This window comes from Crotalus tigris, unplaced genomic scaffold (assembly GCF_016545835.1).
Source record: "Crotalus tigris isolate CLP2741 ecotype Arizona unplaced genomic scaffold, ASM1654583v1 scf7180000024115.3125172, whole genome shotgun sequence".
NCBI lineage: Eukaryota > Metazoa > Chordata > Lepidosauria > Squamata > Viperidae > Crotalus > Crotalus tigris.
The window spans coordinates 23561-40047 of NW_024100392.1; the positions used below are offsets into that span (position 1 = coordinate 23561).

The window sequence follows — 16487 nt, forward strand, 5'->3', positions numbered from 1 at the left end:
TATCAAGAGAGGAATATTTCAAGGAGATTCATTATCACCATTACTATTTGTTATTGCACTGTTTCCTCTGTCAACAATACTGAATAACTCAGGACATGGCTATCAAACATCAAAAACATCTGCCAGACTATCCCACCTCCTTTATATGGATGATCTGAAGCTGTATGGAAAAACATCATCTGAAATAGAATCGCTGCTCAACACTGTCCGTATATATAGCCAAGATATTGTAATGGAGTTTGGCTTGGACAAATGTGCCACACTTACTATCAAACAAGGAAAAATAATGAAAACTGAAGGAATCAAGATGCCCCACGAAAATAACACTTAAGAGTCTGGATGAGGAAGAGTACTACAAATACTTGGGTATCCTTCAAGCTGACAACATCAAGCACACTGAAGTCAAGAAAAAGATTAGAGGTGAATACATCAAGAGAGTGAAGAAGATCTTAAAATCCAAACTCAATGGAGGAAATACCATAAAGGCAATCAACACCTGGGCAATCCCAGTCATTAGGTACACAGCTGGAATAGTGGACTGGACTCAAGCAGAACTAAAAGCAATGGATAGGCAGACCAGAAAAATAATGACAATGAATCATGCCCTTCATCCACGCAGTGACATTGATAGACTTTATCTACCAAGGCAAATAGGTGGGCGTGGAATGCTACAAGTACATCAGATGGTTGAAGAAGAAAAAATGGCTTTGGAAGAATATCTGAAGAACAATGATGAAGATGCACTGAAATTAGTATATCAGGAAGGCTTACTAACTACTGGAGAGACCAAACTGGCCTACAAGAAAGACCAAATGAAGAACAGAATAGAGGCATGGGAAGACAAAGCACTACATGGCCAATACATGAAAAAAATAGCTGGGAAAGCAGATAATAATAAAACCTGGCAATGGCTAAGAGCAGGAAAATTGAAGAAAGAGACCGAGGGACTAATTCTGGCTGCACAAGACCAAGCCTTAAGGACAAATGCATATAAAGTCAAAATTGAGAAGATAGCAACAAACAGTAAGTGCCGCCTATGCAAAGAAGCTGAAGAAACAGTGAACCACCTGGTAAACTGTTGCAAGAAGATTGCACAGACTGACTGCAAGCAGTGGCATGACAAAGTAGCAACAATGGTGCATTGGAAGATCTGCAAAAAATATCATTTGCCTGTAAGCAAAAACTGGTGGGATCATAAAATAGAGAAAGTCATAGAAAATGATAAAATTAAACTGCTCTGGGACTTCAGAATTCAAACAGACAAGCACCTGCAACATAATACCCCAGACTTAACAATTGTCGATAAGAAAGACAAAAAAGTCTGGATAGTGGACGTGGCAGTGCCTGGAGACAGCAGAATAGAAGAGAAAGAACTGGAGAAGATAACAAAATACAAAGACCTACAAATAGAAATAGAAAGACTGTGGCAAAAGCAAGCAAGGGTAGTACCAATAGTCATAGGCTCCTTGGGTGCAATCCCAAAACAACTGGAGCACCACTTGAACACCATTGGCATTGACAAATTCGCTATTAGTCAATTGCAAAAGGCGGCCTTATTAGGAACTGCTTCCATCCTGCGACGATATCTGTAATACCATCAAACATCCACATCTGCCTATCCCAGGTCCTGGGTAAGGACTCGATAGGTAGACAAAATGCCAAATCCAGTCTGAACATCTGGCTGACTGTGCGATGATCATCAACAACAACAACAACAACAACAACAACAATAATAATAGTAGTAGTAGTAAATTTGGAAGGGACCTTGGAGGTCATCTAGTCCAACCCCCTGCTCAGGCAGGAAACCCTATACCATTTCGGACAAATGGCTGTCCAGTTTCTTCTTAAAAACTTCCAATGTTGGAGCATTCACTGCTTCTGGAGGCAGGTTATTCCACTGGTTAATTGTTCTAACTGTCAGGAAGTTTCTCCTTAGTTCTAGGTTACTTCTCTCCTTGATTAGTTTCCATCCGTTGCTTCTTGTCCTGCCTTCAGGCGCTTTGGAAATAGCTTGACTCCCTCTTCTTTGTGGCAGCCCCTGAGATATTTGAACACTGCTATCATGTCCCCCCTCGTCCTTCTCTTCATTAAACTAGACATACCCAATTCCAGCAGCTGTTCCTTATATGCTTTTAGCCTCCAGTCCCCTAATCATTTTTGTTGCTCTTCTCTGTACTCTTTCTAGAGTCTCAACATCTTTTTTACAGCACCGTGACCAAAACTGGATGCAGTATTCCAAGAGTGGCCTTACCAAGGCATTGAAGAGTGGTATTAATACTTCACGTGATCTTGATTCTATCCCTCTGTTAATGCAGCCTAGCACTGTGTTGGCCTTTTTGGCAGCTGCAGCACACTGCTGGCTCATATTTAGGTGATTGTCTACTAGGACTCCGAGGTCCCTCTCACAGTTACTACTATTGAGCATGGTGCCACCTATGCTGTACTTGTGTATTTGGTTTTTCTTGCCTAAATGTAGAACCTTGCTTTTTTCACCATTGAATTTAATTTTGTTAGATAGTGCCCAGTGTTCAAGTCTGTCCAGATCCTTCTGTATCTTAAGCCTGTCTTCTGGAGTGTTGGCTATTCCTGCCAGCTTGGTGTCGTCTGCAAATTTGATGAGTTCCCCATCTATCCCTTCATCCAGATCGTTGATAAAGATACTGAAGAGCACTGGGCCCAGAACAGAGCCCTGGGGCAGCCCACTACACACTTCCCATTTGGATGGATGACATCAAAATAAAACTTTGGCTTGAATGAAAAGTTTTATGTTTGATGAAAGACAAACACTGCATTCTAGCACCTTGACCTATTAGTGAAACATGGTGGTGACAGTATCATGATTTGGGTTCCCCTTGCCTCTTGGGTATGATTCCTGTGTATGTGTTTTTTATGGTTGCAATCACATTGTAAGGTTCACTCTCTGGCACTTTTATTATTGTCCTTTAAACCATTAATTAAACAGACTTTTCCAAGACAAAATCAACCAAAGGAGAAATGTGGGTGACTATTTGGTAGATGAATAATTTAAAATGTACTTACTAGTCTTCTTCTCTCTACTACAGGGGAATCTGAGCAGAATTTTGGTCAGTTTATTTCCTTGAAGATCTACAGACATAAGTCATTATTATATTTTTTTCCCAGGAAGGGGATGGATACTTAAATTGAATTTAGATTACTAGCTAGATTATTTACAAAATATTTTTTTAAAAATTCATGACCTCCAAATGCTTAAAAGTATGGTAGGCAACTCCCCGGATGATTCCTTCTAGTTATCATGGGAGAGGCATTGCCTAAGTAAGGGGTATCAAACTCGCAACATCACGTGACGTGTCATGACATATCACAACTTTTTTGCCTTTGCTGGCAATGGGGTAGGTGCGGTTTTGCTATGATGCATCCGGCCTGCGGGCCAGCAGTCTGACACTAAGTGCCTCTAAAAAGTTATTTCCTTCTTCATCCTTCTTAAGAAATGCAGTTATGACTGGCAAAATGGAGAGCACGGAGGTCTCTGTAGACTTCTAAAGATTGAGTGTCAGTATGTTTCAGCAATTCTAGTCAACTAATACTTAAGTCTTTACATAAGTTTAGCCAAGCTGTAACTATCAATTGTATGTGAAATATCTTTCAGCTACTGTGCCATGAGTTCAACTGAGCAGATGGCATATATTTTTAATTCTTTCTCACTTACTAGTACTATACAATGTTTTTTTTTTTTGTAATTTTATACCAAATTGCTTATATGATACTCAAACCAAAATGGAATCCCCCTTTTTCAGGGATTATTTGAAATAGTCTTTATAAAAAAATATTTTATTATATAAATGATGTATTTTTCTTTAAGTATGCAATTATTTTCTTCACTTTTCCTTCACATCTTACAATTTCTATTTTATGCAGGAAATAGCGCGTTATCTCCGCCCTGGTACTCTCCGTGCTCGCTTTGGTAAAAACAAGATCCAAAATGCTGTCCATTGTACAGATTTACCAGAGGATGGACTTTTGGAGGTAAGGCTAAGTACATTTTTAAAATTATACTAGATTACAGGTTTTTTTAAAAAAAAAATTTAAATGCACATAGAAAATTATTTGAGTTTATATTTAACATGACAAATGTGTTTTTTAAAATAACCCTCTCTCCCTCCATGTACATATTACAACTAGCTGCAATAGGGAATTCTATTTCAAATTAGCATTTTATAGAATTAATTATCTTAAATCTATCAGTAGAGTGCATGCTCCTACTACTCCAGAAAGCATTGGTATACTCCACGTATCCTCTAGTTGGTAGGGCATAAGCAATAGTATGTTGTCTTGGAAATTAGATTCTCGGTTAGAGATCTTGCATAAAAAAGTGTGACTATTCATGAAGTAAATCTGAGTTTTGATAGCACTTGCCAAAATACTGGCCAATATTTGAAAAATAACAATTGCTGTGTGTGGCACAAGTATGACTGAGACTGGTAACTTAATCTACACATTCTCTACATCTCTGAAAAGCTTTATAAGAAAGCCTTGATTAATCAAAACCATGATGGATTTTGGATACCTGTTGATCAGTCTGATGATAACCATGGCATTGCAGTGCTATATTTCCTTTTCTTTTTTTCTGATCTCAAGCCTAATTTCTTTGCTTTAAAATTTATTATTAATTAATTTTATTATTATTTTTCCCCAAATCTTTATTATGATCATAAACTAGGATAGGAAGAGTAAACTTTAAAAGCCAAAAAGAATATGAAATATTCAAAGTTAAAAAAAACCAATACACACACAAACGCGCACATTCACACACTCTTTTTAAAACCTTATAAAAAGAGATTATGAAATATAGAGTATAAACACATAAAATCAATATATGGTTAACTAAATCTATCAATACAAAACTCAACTAATAAATCAAATACTCATTAAGGATAGTTTGAGGCATGGATTCTGATCACTGCTGTGCAAAATCTAGCAATAATATATGTATGTTGTGTCAGAATTAGTGTCTGCAAGCAGCAGGAAGGAATAAAATTATCTGGGGTGCTCTGTATTTCACCAGTACAGTATTGGTGAGATGATTTGTCTTCAGATCGTATAAATCTTTCTCTTTTTACTGGTTTTTTTTGTTCCACTTTGCATAATGTTGCTTAATTAAAAAGGTACACATGTATGTATATAACAATATTGCTACATTAACTGCAACTTAAAATAAATTTACTTTTGCTGATATTGTAGGATTGATGCCATAGAATTATTGTCTTACCTAAATAGGACAGATGTTCCCAGTTTTTATTATCTATCTGGCACCTGGTTTTTCTGGATAATTAATCCCCAGGGGAAATGTCATGACTTGCTATGCTACCATAATTTCTAATGTGATTAGCATGGTAGCACTGTTTTTTTCAAGCTTTCTGATTCTTTAATTTGCATTTTACTTTAATATTGTAAGCTTGATATAGTGTTGCCTTACTCAGCTAACCTGAAAAAAGTGCTTTATATATTACATACGGTACTTTTCATCTCACAACTGCACCTCATCCAACACTGGCAATAGATGACTTATCAGTGTTGCATAAATGTATATATAATTGAAGTACTGAATACTCTTCAGATTTCTTGATGATTGAAATTCATTATTTGAGATTCTTTGCTGAAATAAATATGTAATGCTTACCCCTTGCTTGTGACTTCAGGCAAATGTCACAAAAATGTGGCTTGTGTTAAACACAGGCACTTCAGAATTGGTCCTGCATAGTTAAAATATATTGTGGTACTTGCTATTATCTTCCAGTTTGTTATTACACATTAGAAAGTCAAGTTTGTGTAATTGCTGATTAGGCAAGCTTGTACTATTCTCAGTAATAAAGAGGAGACTGATGGAAGTGAGTGGTTTTTTTTTTTAACCAGAATAGAGAAACCATAGCTGTTTTGTACTATTATTGATTTAAGAGATGATTAAATGAATAGGTTTGGCATTGGACATTTAGGGTTAACTTCTTTAAAGTGAATTTCTTTATGGACTACCATAATTGCTAATAATTCAAATGGCAAGAAAGCAGATTGGAAGTTACAGATTTTTCACAGCACATATAATATCAGGTAGTGGTTTAATGTGGCCCTTAGTAACATTCAGCTTTTCTCAGTGGAAGTTAGTGAAAGTGAAACACTCTGGGTAGTCAGGTTCAAAAGAAATTAAGATACATGGATGGATCTGGTGAAGTGGATATAGAGAATAAGTAGTGAAGTATAAGGTTTCCTGCTTGAGCAGGGGTTGGACTAGAACACCTCCAAGATCCCTTCCAACTCTGTTATTCTGTTAAGTGGAGGACTGTGGTCTGAAAATTTGGACTGGATTTTGTAGTTAAGTAAAGTAGTTCTAGGTTCAGGAGAATTGCTTTGAACATTATTCTGGATCAGTCTTGCAACTCAGTTAAAATACAGTATGGAAATATGGTGAGTGCTTTGACAAAAAGGAAGTATAAGAAAGAAAGTATACCTCAAAATTATGTTTTATGCATGTGCATATATTCTGTATTATACTCACACACTTTGGACACATGCATATTGATCATCAGCAAAGCCTTCATTATAGTCTGACCCTGAACTCTTGGCTTTTTCCTTGTGAAAATGATTTCATTTAGTAAAGTGAAGTTAATAAATAACTCTCCCATGATTTATTTGAGCTGGAAAATAGGAGTAGGAATTAAAATGCTAATGGCTTTCTCATTATTTTCTCATTTTCATTCATAAAAGTTGAATTGCTATTCTATTTCTTTTTTTTAGTATCATTACAGTAATGTCACATGTATTTTTAGATCATCTTTAGCTTCCTGAATCAAAGACTATAGTTAATATGCATCTTAATATCTTTTGAATAACATTTTCACTTGAAAGTCATGCACTTTGACAGTGTAGATTCCAGAAAGAGGTAGTAATGTAAGTATATTCCAAGGTTTAGTATTATTTTTTAGATAAGTAAACTGGTGCTATAGAGAAATGATTATCCTTTTAATTTTAATTCTGATGTGAAATGTGGTTCTTAGAGAAAAAAATAATCACCTGGGCCTGTAAAAGCAGTTGGATGTTCTACCTGCCAGCACAGAAAAGAATTTAAAATCCCTCTCAGATTTCTTTGCAACTTCCCAGGGGATGTTGTAGCCAACAGAGTAAGAATTCTGAAACTATAGGAAAGTAGATTCTAATTGAATATAAGGGAAAAGAAGTACCATTAGCAAGAGGACCTTGATAGTAGTACCAGTAGCCCAGAGAAATTATATACTCACATTCATTGGTTAATGACTACACAGCCTTCTCTTGCAGAAATTTTAATTTAGATTCCTACACAGAGCACGGGCTTGGGTTCAATGGCTAAATGGCCATTTCTAATTGTATGATAGTATGACTTCATGCTTCTAGGAAAGAAAGTAGATATCATTAATATTGTATGGTTACTTTGATATGATGGCAACAATTTTTGTACGTACTTTCTCAGAATTAATGCTCAATACAGCTTGGTCCAAGACAACATCAGATGCCCAGCTGAATCATGGCTGAAGCACAGTCTGAAGTATCAAGTACATTAACATTGTCATCACAATAATTCAAAATAAGATAAGGAGTCAGTGCATTCAGCATTAGAGTTGCTCAGAGGGTTAAGGATGAACAGAAGCAGGAAGATTAGAGGGTATACACAAATAGAAATGTGCTGAAAGGCACAAATACCAAAACATAATTATTACTATGAAAATAATGATTTTTTTTGCAATAGTAGAAAAGCATTTAGCTTCTCAGGCATGCATGTGTTAAAAAGAGAACACTTAATAATTTTTATAACTTTAGAATTTTCCAGTGTTTTGACAGTGCTTTGGCTTTGTTTCTTTACTTTTTAGTAAACATTTCTAAGTTTGCATATTTCGTGGATCAACTTTATGATGCCCAATCACTTGTTGATATGGGCAACTAAAGAAATCAAATAAATAAATAAACTTTTGGCAGAATATTTTTTTTAAAAAAAATAAAGCTGTTTTTTTTTTTTTTTGTCAATTTCAGATAAAACCTTACCTCAATGGGATTTACAGATATATTATTCTAGTATAGAGATGTCTTGAAAAATGTTGAAGCTGGTTTAGATTCAGATTTATTAGCAAAAAAATGCATGAAGGATTTTCTAGGCCATTGCTAAAAGTTGCCTCTCTCAATGCCTCTACCAATGCAGGAAAACTAATTGGCTTCCTGTCACAATTTGGTGTTTCCCTTGTGGCTCTCCATTTCAAGGTGTTTTCCAATCATGCTCTCAGTTCCTTGTGATGCTCTCTGAGCTTGATTATTTGCTTGAAGATGTTTCATTACCTAACTAGGTAACATCAGAACTCCACTAGGGTGCAGGTGACAGAAGGGAGAGATCTGTAGCAACCTCTTGCTGTTTTAATAATAGTGCTCTCCATGTGGTTCTCAACAAACATGAACAAAAAATACAACATGATTCTTTTCCAAAGAGGTTTTGGTATACATCAGTGAGCTTTAGAACTGCTTAACCCTTCCGAATCCTAGATATGAGACTCTAGGAATTGTAATGTTTATGGAAGAATAAGGAGCTTTGTTAGAAAAATATCAGCCAATCAGGTATCCGTTGTCCTTTACGTTCTTTTGGAAAAGTGATGAGACATTAAGTTTCAGTATTTACTGTGGAGGGGCATCTTATGTAAAGTCTTTCATTAGTATAGTATTGGCACTTATTTTACTGTTAAGAAAAAAAGTTAAGTTCCTCATGCCTGCTCTACATATATATCTGAAGGTTACTTCGGTTGAAATCTGCAGGGCAAACTTTTAAGTCACTATACATAAGAACTACAATAAAAAGCAGGGAACTGAACCCAAAATACTGAAGTGATTTGATTCTGTGTGGTCTCGCTTGCAAAGTGGAATTGTAAATCTTTTAGAAAAAGCCTTTCAAACTCATGATTAAATTAAAATTATAGTTTGAATCCAAAAATTGTACAATTTTTCATGTAAATCAAAATGTTGTAAGGCTAGCTTTTCTTTCACAGCAGCCTTTTATAGAAAATGGCAACTGCTTTTAAAACTGAAGGGGATTTCAAAAGCAGCTTTCAGAAGAAAGTTGGAACAACTTTTCAGTAGGGGAAAATCACATTCCATAATGAGCTATCTCAGCAGCACTTCTAATGTTGAACAGGGGAGGGGGTTCATATAACCGGGGGGGGGGGGGGAGCACTGAGGAAGCAAAAGTCTTCCCTTTTTGCATTATATTTGATCTAGCCCTCCCTATGTATCAATTAGATAGGACTTTTTCAGATTAAACTAGAATCATAACTTTTGTTGGGCATAATTTTAAGATGATTCTAAACTCTAATGTAAAATGAGTTCAACTACATCAAAAGAAATATTGAAATCATTTTTGTTTCCTGCAATTTTCTTTTATATAAAGATAATAAAAGTGTGTAAATGATTAACTCTACAAAGTTTCAGCTGGCTGAAAGCCTACACTTTCTTTGCCTAACATTCCATTATGTCATATCCTGAACAAAGGTCTTTTAGTGCTGTACTGTGTCTGTTCCGATGTAAGCTCCACTGAATTCAGTGAGGCTTATGCCCAGGTAAGTGGGTCTAGGATTGCTGCTGAAGGGTGCTGTTACATATTAACTTCTGAGCAAGTATGCAACCGAGTCTTTAAGCAATTTGGAATTTATTCTTCTTTCCTCAGCAGTGCATTTTTATTAGTAAAACAAGAGAATCAATCATGTGAAGTGAAGCAATGCCTGGTCTTGTCATGGGCTCTTCCTTCGTACCACATTTCCCCTTTCAGAGGCCTTTAAATAATTAATAACAAGGCCATTGTACTTCCCAGTCATCTGGTGATGTTGCAGTATAGCCTTTCACCAAGGGCTGAAACTGAGCGGAATAATTCTATCTCCGATGCTTTCATGTTCAGAGAGAAAAGAAAATGCTTTGGAGACTGATGAAGGCAGTGTCAGACCAACTCTCCTTTGCAATATCCCTACTATTAAGCTTTTTCCTATTCTGTTGATTTCACTAATTGCGTCTGTGATTTCTATTTCACTAGGGCATTTGTTTTTTTGCGCTTCTATTTGTGTTGTTGTGATTACAATGCAGTCTTGTATTGTATTATATTGATTTTGATATGATATTGTGAACCTCTTTGTATAGTTCAGGTAGAAAAAAAATAACATTTGATTTTTAGAAAAATGTAAAAACAGCCAATTCAACTGTGATGATGATGGCTTATGCAGCTATTTCATATGCTTTATCATAATTTCTAATTTTGGTAGTAGGAACTAAAAATAAGTAAAATCCTTGTTTGCATACAAGAGATTAAAATATGAATTAGACTTACTTTAAATGTCACATTCCCATGATTAATTAAGCATTTGCTAATGTATATGGCGTGGGTCTCCCCACTTTGCGCTCCATATACTGAGGCTCTTCCTTTCCCCCAAATAGCGGAAACATTTTCTTTGTTTCTATCAGAACCTAGTTGACCGTAGCTAAGCAAGATGAAAGAGACTGCATCTTGGATCTAGCAAGTAATCTGAGGGCTTGCACACTAGATTAGACTGGAGAATTGAATATTTTTAAAAAATACGTTTGTATTACTGCCAAGAGAGCAACATAGGTATGTCACTAAGAGTTAAGTTCAATTTACAAGCTTATCTTAGGGCTCATACTACAGATTTCATATTTATATGGCACCAAGATTCTAAGCAATTTACAATACAAGATTAAAACAATCAACAATCTCCTTACCCAAATGCCAGTGGAATCCAGCCATCATAAAATCTCTATAACAGCATTATTAACCAAGTTATAGAAAAATTGAACACTTGTTTAAAGAGGTAGTATTCACAACCATCCTAGTTCAATAAGTAAGATATAAGTAAGTAAGGTATTTCACTTCATGAAACACTTGCCTTTGGGTCCATGTCCTTCTGATTTCTTGTAAAGAGAGGACTTTAAAGAATTTCACTCCCTAGACATGCATATGGGTGTCAGTGCAGCAAAATTGCTGTTTAATTTGAGTTTCAATCCTCATATCATTTTCTGAGTTGGTTTAAAGGCAGTTACATGTAGTTTGCATGATGATAAAAACATATACTAGGGTTACCAAGGGTTCTCAATCCACGTAGGTGCACAACTGGTATGTTACAGTAAGCTAAGCAAAGGCCTTGCCTTTTTCCATGGTTTCTACTTGCTGATCTAGTAGTAGCTGGAGACAGACAAACCTGTTTTTTCAGGAAGAGGATGACCCATCAAATGAATTAAGGTCATTATAGACTCAACTGCTTCTATATAAACAGTAACACTGAGATTTATTGTGAGCTTGATTTGGCCCATCTAATTCTTCATGGTCTTTTTTGTATATTATATTTTTTTTTCAAAATGTTGGGAGAAGGTTTTCAATAATTGTTATTGATATGATTTGGGGAACTCAAAAAGAAAAGCTCCTTAGCCAGTGCAAATAGCTGTTGAAAGGCCAGAATTTAGTAGAGCTCTCATTTTTATTTATTGTCAAATATATATCCTGCTTTTCTATTTGTGTAAAACTCAAGATAGCATACAGTATTTTTTAAAAGAGAAAGCTGTGTGTATTTTAAAATTGAGTGTAATTGCTTTAATCTCAATTTGATGACTTCCAAATATATTGGAGTATATATTAGAAGTCTATTCTTCTGATGACAATCAGATTTACAAAGGATATTTCATAGTCTATAGGAGCAAGTAAGTATTGAAGAGAGACTGCCCAAGCCAGGAAGAGGAGTCAAACAGGGAGTTAATCTGGAATCCCTATGTGGGCACAAGAGGACAAAGTCTTACCCCCCTGAATGCTGTTGAAACTTATCTATGCTTATATAGGTGCAAATCATCAGTCTGAGAACTTGAACAATAAAAAGCTAATTGAATTCTTTAAGTGTGAATCTGGTTGTTCATACCTGCCATTAAGATATGTAAAGAGGTACAGTCATCCTGCATAGGATGAAATCTGTATTATAAGATTGCTCCCAATTACCAGCTACCAAATATGATGACATGTGATTTCTTGATTAGGAGATTGAGACAACTGGTCTTGTTTCACCTCTCAAGATTATAAAATACTATTGTTTTGGCAGTCTCCTTGTAATAGTATGAGGGAATGTCTTTGGAAGTTGCTAGGGAACAGTCAGAAGAAATGGGGAGGAGCCCCCAGCTGCAAAAGAAAGAAAATCAGAAAGGATCCTCCCTAACTTATCAGACTGTAAAAGAGACAGCGGGAGATTTGTAATTTCATACATATAGGTTTCTGTTAATGTAACCTTACAGTAATGTAGAATTAGCTCATCCGGTCTTTTTCTATGTAGGAAGACTGACATCAGTCTTGAAAGTCTGAAAGTACAAATATCCAGCTGTTTTGCACTAGTTATACCTTTCCTGAATTGAGAAGCCCTTCTTTCTTTCATTCTCACCCTAGTTATGGGGCTATTGCCATGAACTCTACATGGGACTACCCTTGAAGAGTATCTGGAAGCTACAGCTAGTGCAGAATGCAGTGGTGTGAGCAGTTTTGAGTGCCACTCGAGCTGCACATATAATGTCTGTAATATGTGAGCTGCATTGGATGGCATTTTGCTTCCAGGTTCAATCCAAGATGTTGCTTATCAGCTTTAAAGCCTTCATCCCATGGGACCAGATTACCTATGGAACCATCTTGTCTAATTGCATCATCCTGTCCTATCTGGTCAGGCAGGAAGGGTATGCTGTGGATCCCATCTGTTAAAGAATTTTGAATGACAGGATCCAGGAAGGGAACCTGAGTCCTGAGTCCTTTGGGATTGGGCGGCATATAAATATTGAAAATAAATAAATAAATAAAACCTTCTCTGCCATTGCTGTCATCCTTTGGAATATCTTTTCCACAGCAGTGAGATGGGGCCCCACACTTCTGGCCTTTTGAAAGAGGGGTTAAGACTTGGCTCTTCCAATTAGCATGGAGGTTGAAGAGTGATACGAAATCCTCAAAGCAGTTGGTGACGTGAGGGAGCTCCCTTTGCCTTTATAATCTGTAATATTTTAATTTTAACTTTGTTCTTAATTCTGTTTTATTTTTTGTTTTTATTTATTTATGATTTCATATCACCTTTTATGTTTTTATTGTAAACTGCACAGTCCCTCTTGTGGGACACTCTGGCACTAACAGTTCGACTGGCCCTTACTTTTCTACTCTTTCAGAAGGCCATTAAGATCTGGCTTTTTATTGAGGCTCTGGGATTGTATGGGTAGAAGGTACGGAAGGAAGTAGCTGAGTTTGCTTGGGGCATCCCAAGGGGAACGATTACAGCATTTTTCTCTAATGCTTTACTGTTATTGTTTTTATTATTCTTTTATTTATTAGTTTTATGGTCATTGTAAAAATTGTAAATTGCTAAAGATGGGTATCCATATAAATATTTTAAATAAATAAATGCATCATTTAGGAATGGCAATTCCAGCACTCCAATACCATTGTTAATGTTAACTGAATTCCACCAGTCATTAGGCAAGGACCCACCCTGATCCCAAGTGACTCCCAGCTTAGTCCCTCCCATCTCTGAGCTGTGGTGGCGCAGTGGTTGTAATGCAGTATTGCAGGCTAATTCTGCCAACTGCCAAACAATTCGATTCTCACCAGCTCAAGGTTGACTCAGTCTTCCATCCTTCCAAGGTCCGTAAAATGGGGACCCAGATTATTGGAGGCAATATGCTGACCTTGTAAACCTCTTAGAGAGAGCTGTAAAGCACTGTGAAGCGGTATATAAGTGCTATTGCTATCTTACTTCACAAAATGCATTTAGAGTCTGCCGGTCTGTCTTTCATGTTCTGGCAAATTCATGTCTATCTGTGGGAGAAGAACCTTATACAGACAATGCAAGGCCTTATTTCCTTTTTCTTTATTTTTCCTCTGGGACTTGGAAGCAGCCGAATTAGAATTAGCTGGACCAAACCTATGCTTCACGTACAAAAGCAAGTATTTGAAAGCAACATTGTGTTAGAGAAGGAAAAGGACAATGCTGCAAGCAAAAGTTGCAAGTGAGAGCTGAGCAAAACAAAAGTCACCAGGGCAAAGATGACTTGGAAAGTATGTGGGACTAGAGCTAGCCTGCAAAAATGCAGTGTAGGGATGGGGGAGAAATGGGTTCAGAAGCATGCACAGCCACAACTGAGCAGAGGAGCAGAGCCAACAGCCAGGCCAATTTCTGCCACCCAGAGCCAGCCAGCATTGGCAGCAGACTTTTCCTCTTTCAGCAAGAAACAGAGACACCAAACTTCTAATGGCTCTGTAGGCCAGAGACAACAGACACTTGCTAAACAAAAGTTTATAAAGTTCAATGAGTTACACCAGTGGTGGCGAACCTATGGCATGGGTGCCAGAGGCGGCACTCAGAGCCCTCTCTGTGGGCATGCGCACTGTTGCCCCAGTCCTAGGCCTTCAGCTGGCTTTTATAAAATGTTTTCGCTTTAGGCCTCCACCGCCATGTGCAAAAAAAAAAAAAAGGTTCAATCAATCAATCAATTTCAACTTCTTGCGGGAGAAAAAAAGATCTTGCAAAGTTGGAATTGATTGATTGAACTTTTTAGTCCCATCCACTCTGCGTTACCACCGCAGCCACACCCAGCAATAGGCCGCACCCAGCCAATGAGCCACACCCACCCAGCACCCGACCATGCATAAGTGGGTTTTGGGTTGCAGTTTGGGCACTTGGTCTCTAAAAGGTTCGCCATCACTGAGTTACATTTTCACAATGTCCCAGAAGTAGATGATGCTCCCTATAGTAATTTGGTCAATAGAACTCCTTGACAAAAGAACTCTTTGCATCATAGGAGAATGTATAGTAACTTTGTCTGTTTCAGCAAGGCTGGGAAATGTCTTCCTCCTCCTCCTCTCGATCAAGCCCTTTATGCTTCCCCTCATTCCCATTCCTAACCAGGATACCTTATAGTATTACTGTACTGTACTCAAGTGCACTATCCAAATATCCCTTGATTAGGGAAATTAGGGAAAAACTTGTTTTTTATGTAGGTGGCTGATAGCTTATTTACCTATTTCACCAACTTTTCTTGGTAGAATTGATACTTTAACCCAGTGGTGGCGAACCTGTGGCATGTGTGCCAGAGGTGGCACTCAGAGCCCTCTCTGTGGGCACTTCTCTGAACTGCTGGTGGAGGGCTGCGGAACCCCAGAGTGCACTTGTCGAGGGACCGGCAGGCTGTGGCTGCTGATGGACACTGTCAGCCCCCATGTGCTCGCTGGACTCTGTGTGCGGAGGCCGATGGTGTCAGGCAGCAGCTGCCCCGGCCCCTGCCTTGCCTTGCGACAATGGCACCCCCGCCCTGCCTCACCTCACCCCGCAGGACGAGTCTCCTGCCCACCATCCCACATGCCAGAGACCCCCTGGATCTCCCCCAACCCTGCCCGGCCCCCACAGGTGTCCCTTCCCACGAGCAACATCGAGGTGACCATCCCACCTTGGCCACACCCACCCAATCTGCCATGACCACCACAGCAACGCCCACCCAGTGGGCCATGACCACCTGGCACCCAGCAATAAATAAGTAGGTTTTGGGTTGCAGTTTGGGCACTCGGGCTCTAAAAGGTTTGCCATCATTGCTTTAACCAGACCTTTTTTTTCAGCTTCTCTGAAGAAATACTAGATGCTAATTCCAGGGAAGCTGTCCGTATGCAATAAGGCAAAACAGAACAAATACTCCTCTTTCATTTTTATTCAGGATATGAATTCTATTACCTGTCATCTCTTGCTAGTATTTGAATATGTTGTTAGCCTTGGTCCTCTTCTTAATTGTGAATGAGTTTGGCAGCTATTTTGGAATTGCACTGTGTTTTCTCTCCTTCCTAGAGAAAAAGAAAATGCTTCCTTAAGGAGCATTTGAACTTGTGACATCCAGTTAAATTGTTACTGCCCTAACCCTTATTAGTCCTTGTTCTTCCTCAACAAGGTTATTAACTCTGTAGCTACTATATACTTCTAATTATTGTGTTTTAAAGTTATCTTTTTGGTTATCACTTCAGCCCTCAGGCTCTGTTATTATGCCTAACTGTAGTTACCTTTTCTGTTTTGCACAAAATAATTACATTTTTAAAAAATTGTATTGTCATTTCAACTCAGTCTGTCTTTGGTATGGCCTACATTTTGCTACATCACTACAGCACTATTTCCATGGTTTGGATATTCATGAAAATCATGGCCATCATCCTGGAAAGAAAGCAACTATTCTCCAAACAAAGTGGCTTCCATTCGGAGATTTGCAAATTGGATCTCTGCCTTGATGCACTTTGTCTTTTATTGCCATTTAAGGATTCTCCATGACAAGTCAGGCCCTCCTCTACAATCTCTTCAATGACCTTTTTGATGGCTCTATTTTTGCATGATTTATGCAGTTCTCATCCTTCATGTAGTCTTTCATGTCGCAGTGCAACATAGCAGTTGGATAGCAGA

The 16487-nt window shown here is 37.8% G+C and overlaps 1 protein-coding gene across 1 annotated transcript in view; it reads left to right on the forward strand.

Moving 5' to 3' along the window:
• Window positions 1-16487, forward strand: part of LOC120298579 (nucleoside diphosphate kinase 7-like) — a 41192-nt gene that overhangs the window by 23219 nt on the left and 1486 nt on the right. The window contains exon 7 of the mRNA XM_039322466.1: window positions 3898-4005. Within this exon, the coding sequence (XP_039178400.1) occupies window positions 3898-4005 (108 nt within the window). The remainder of the gene's footprint in view (window positions 1-3897; window positions 4006-16487) is intronic.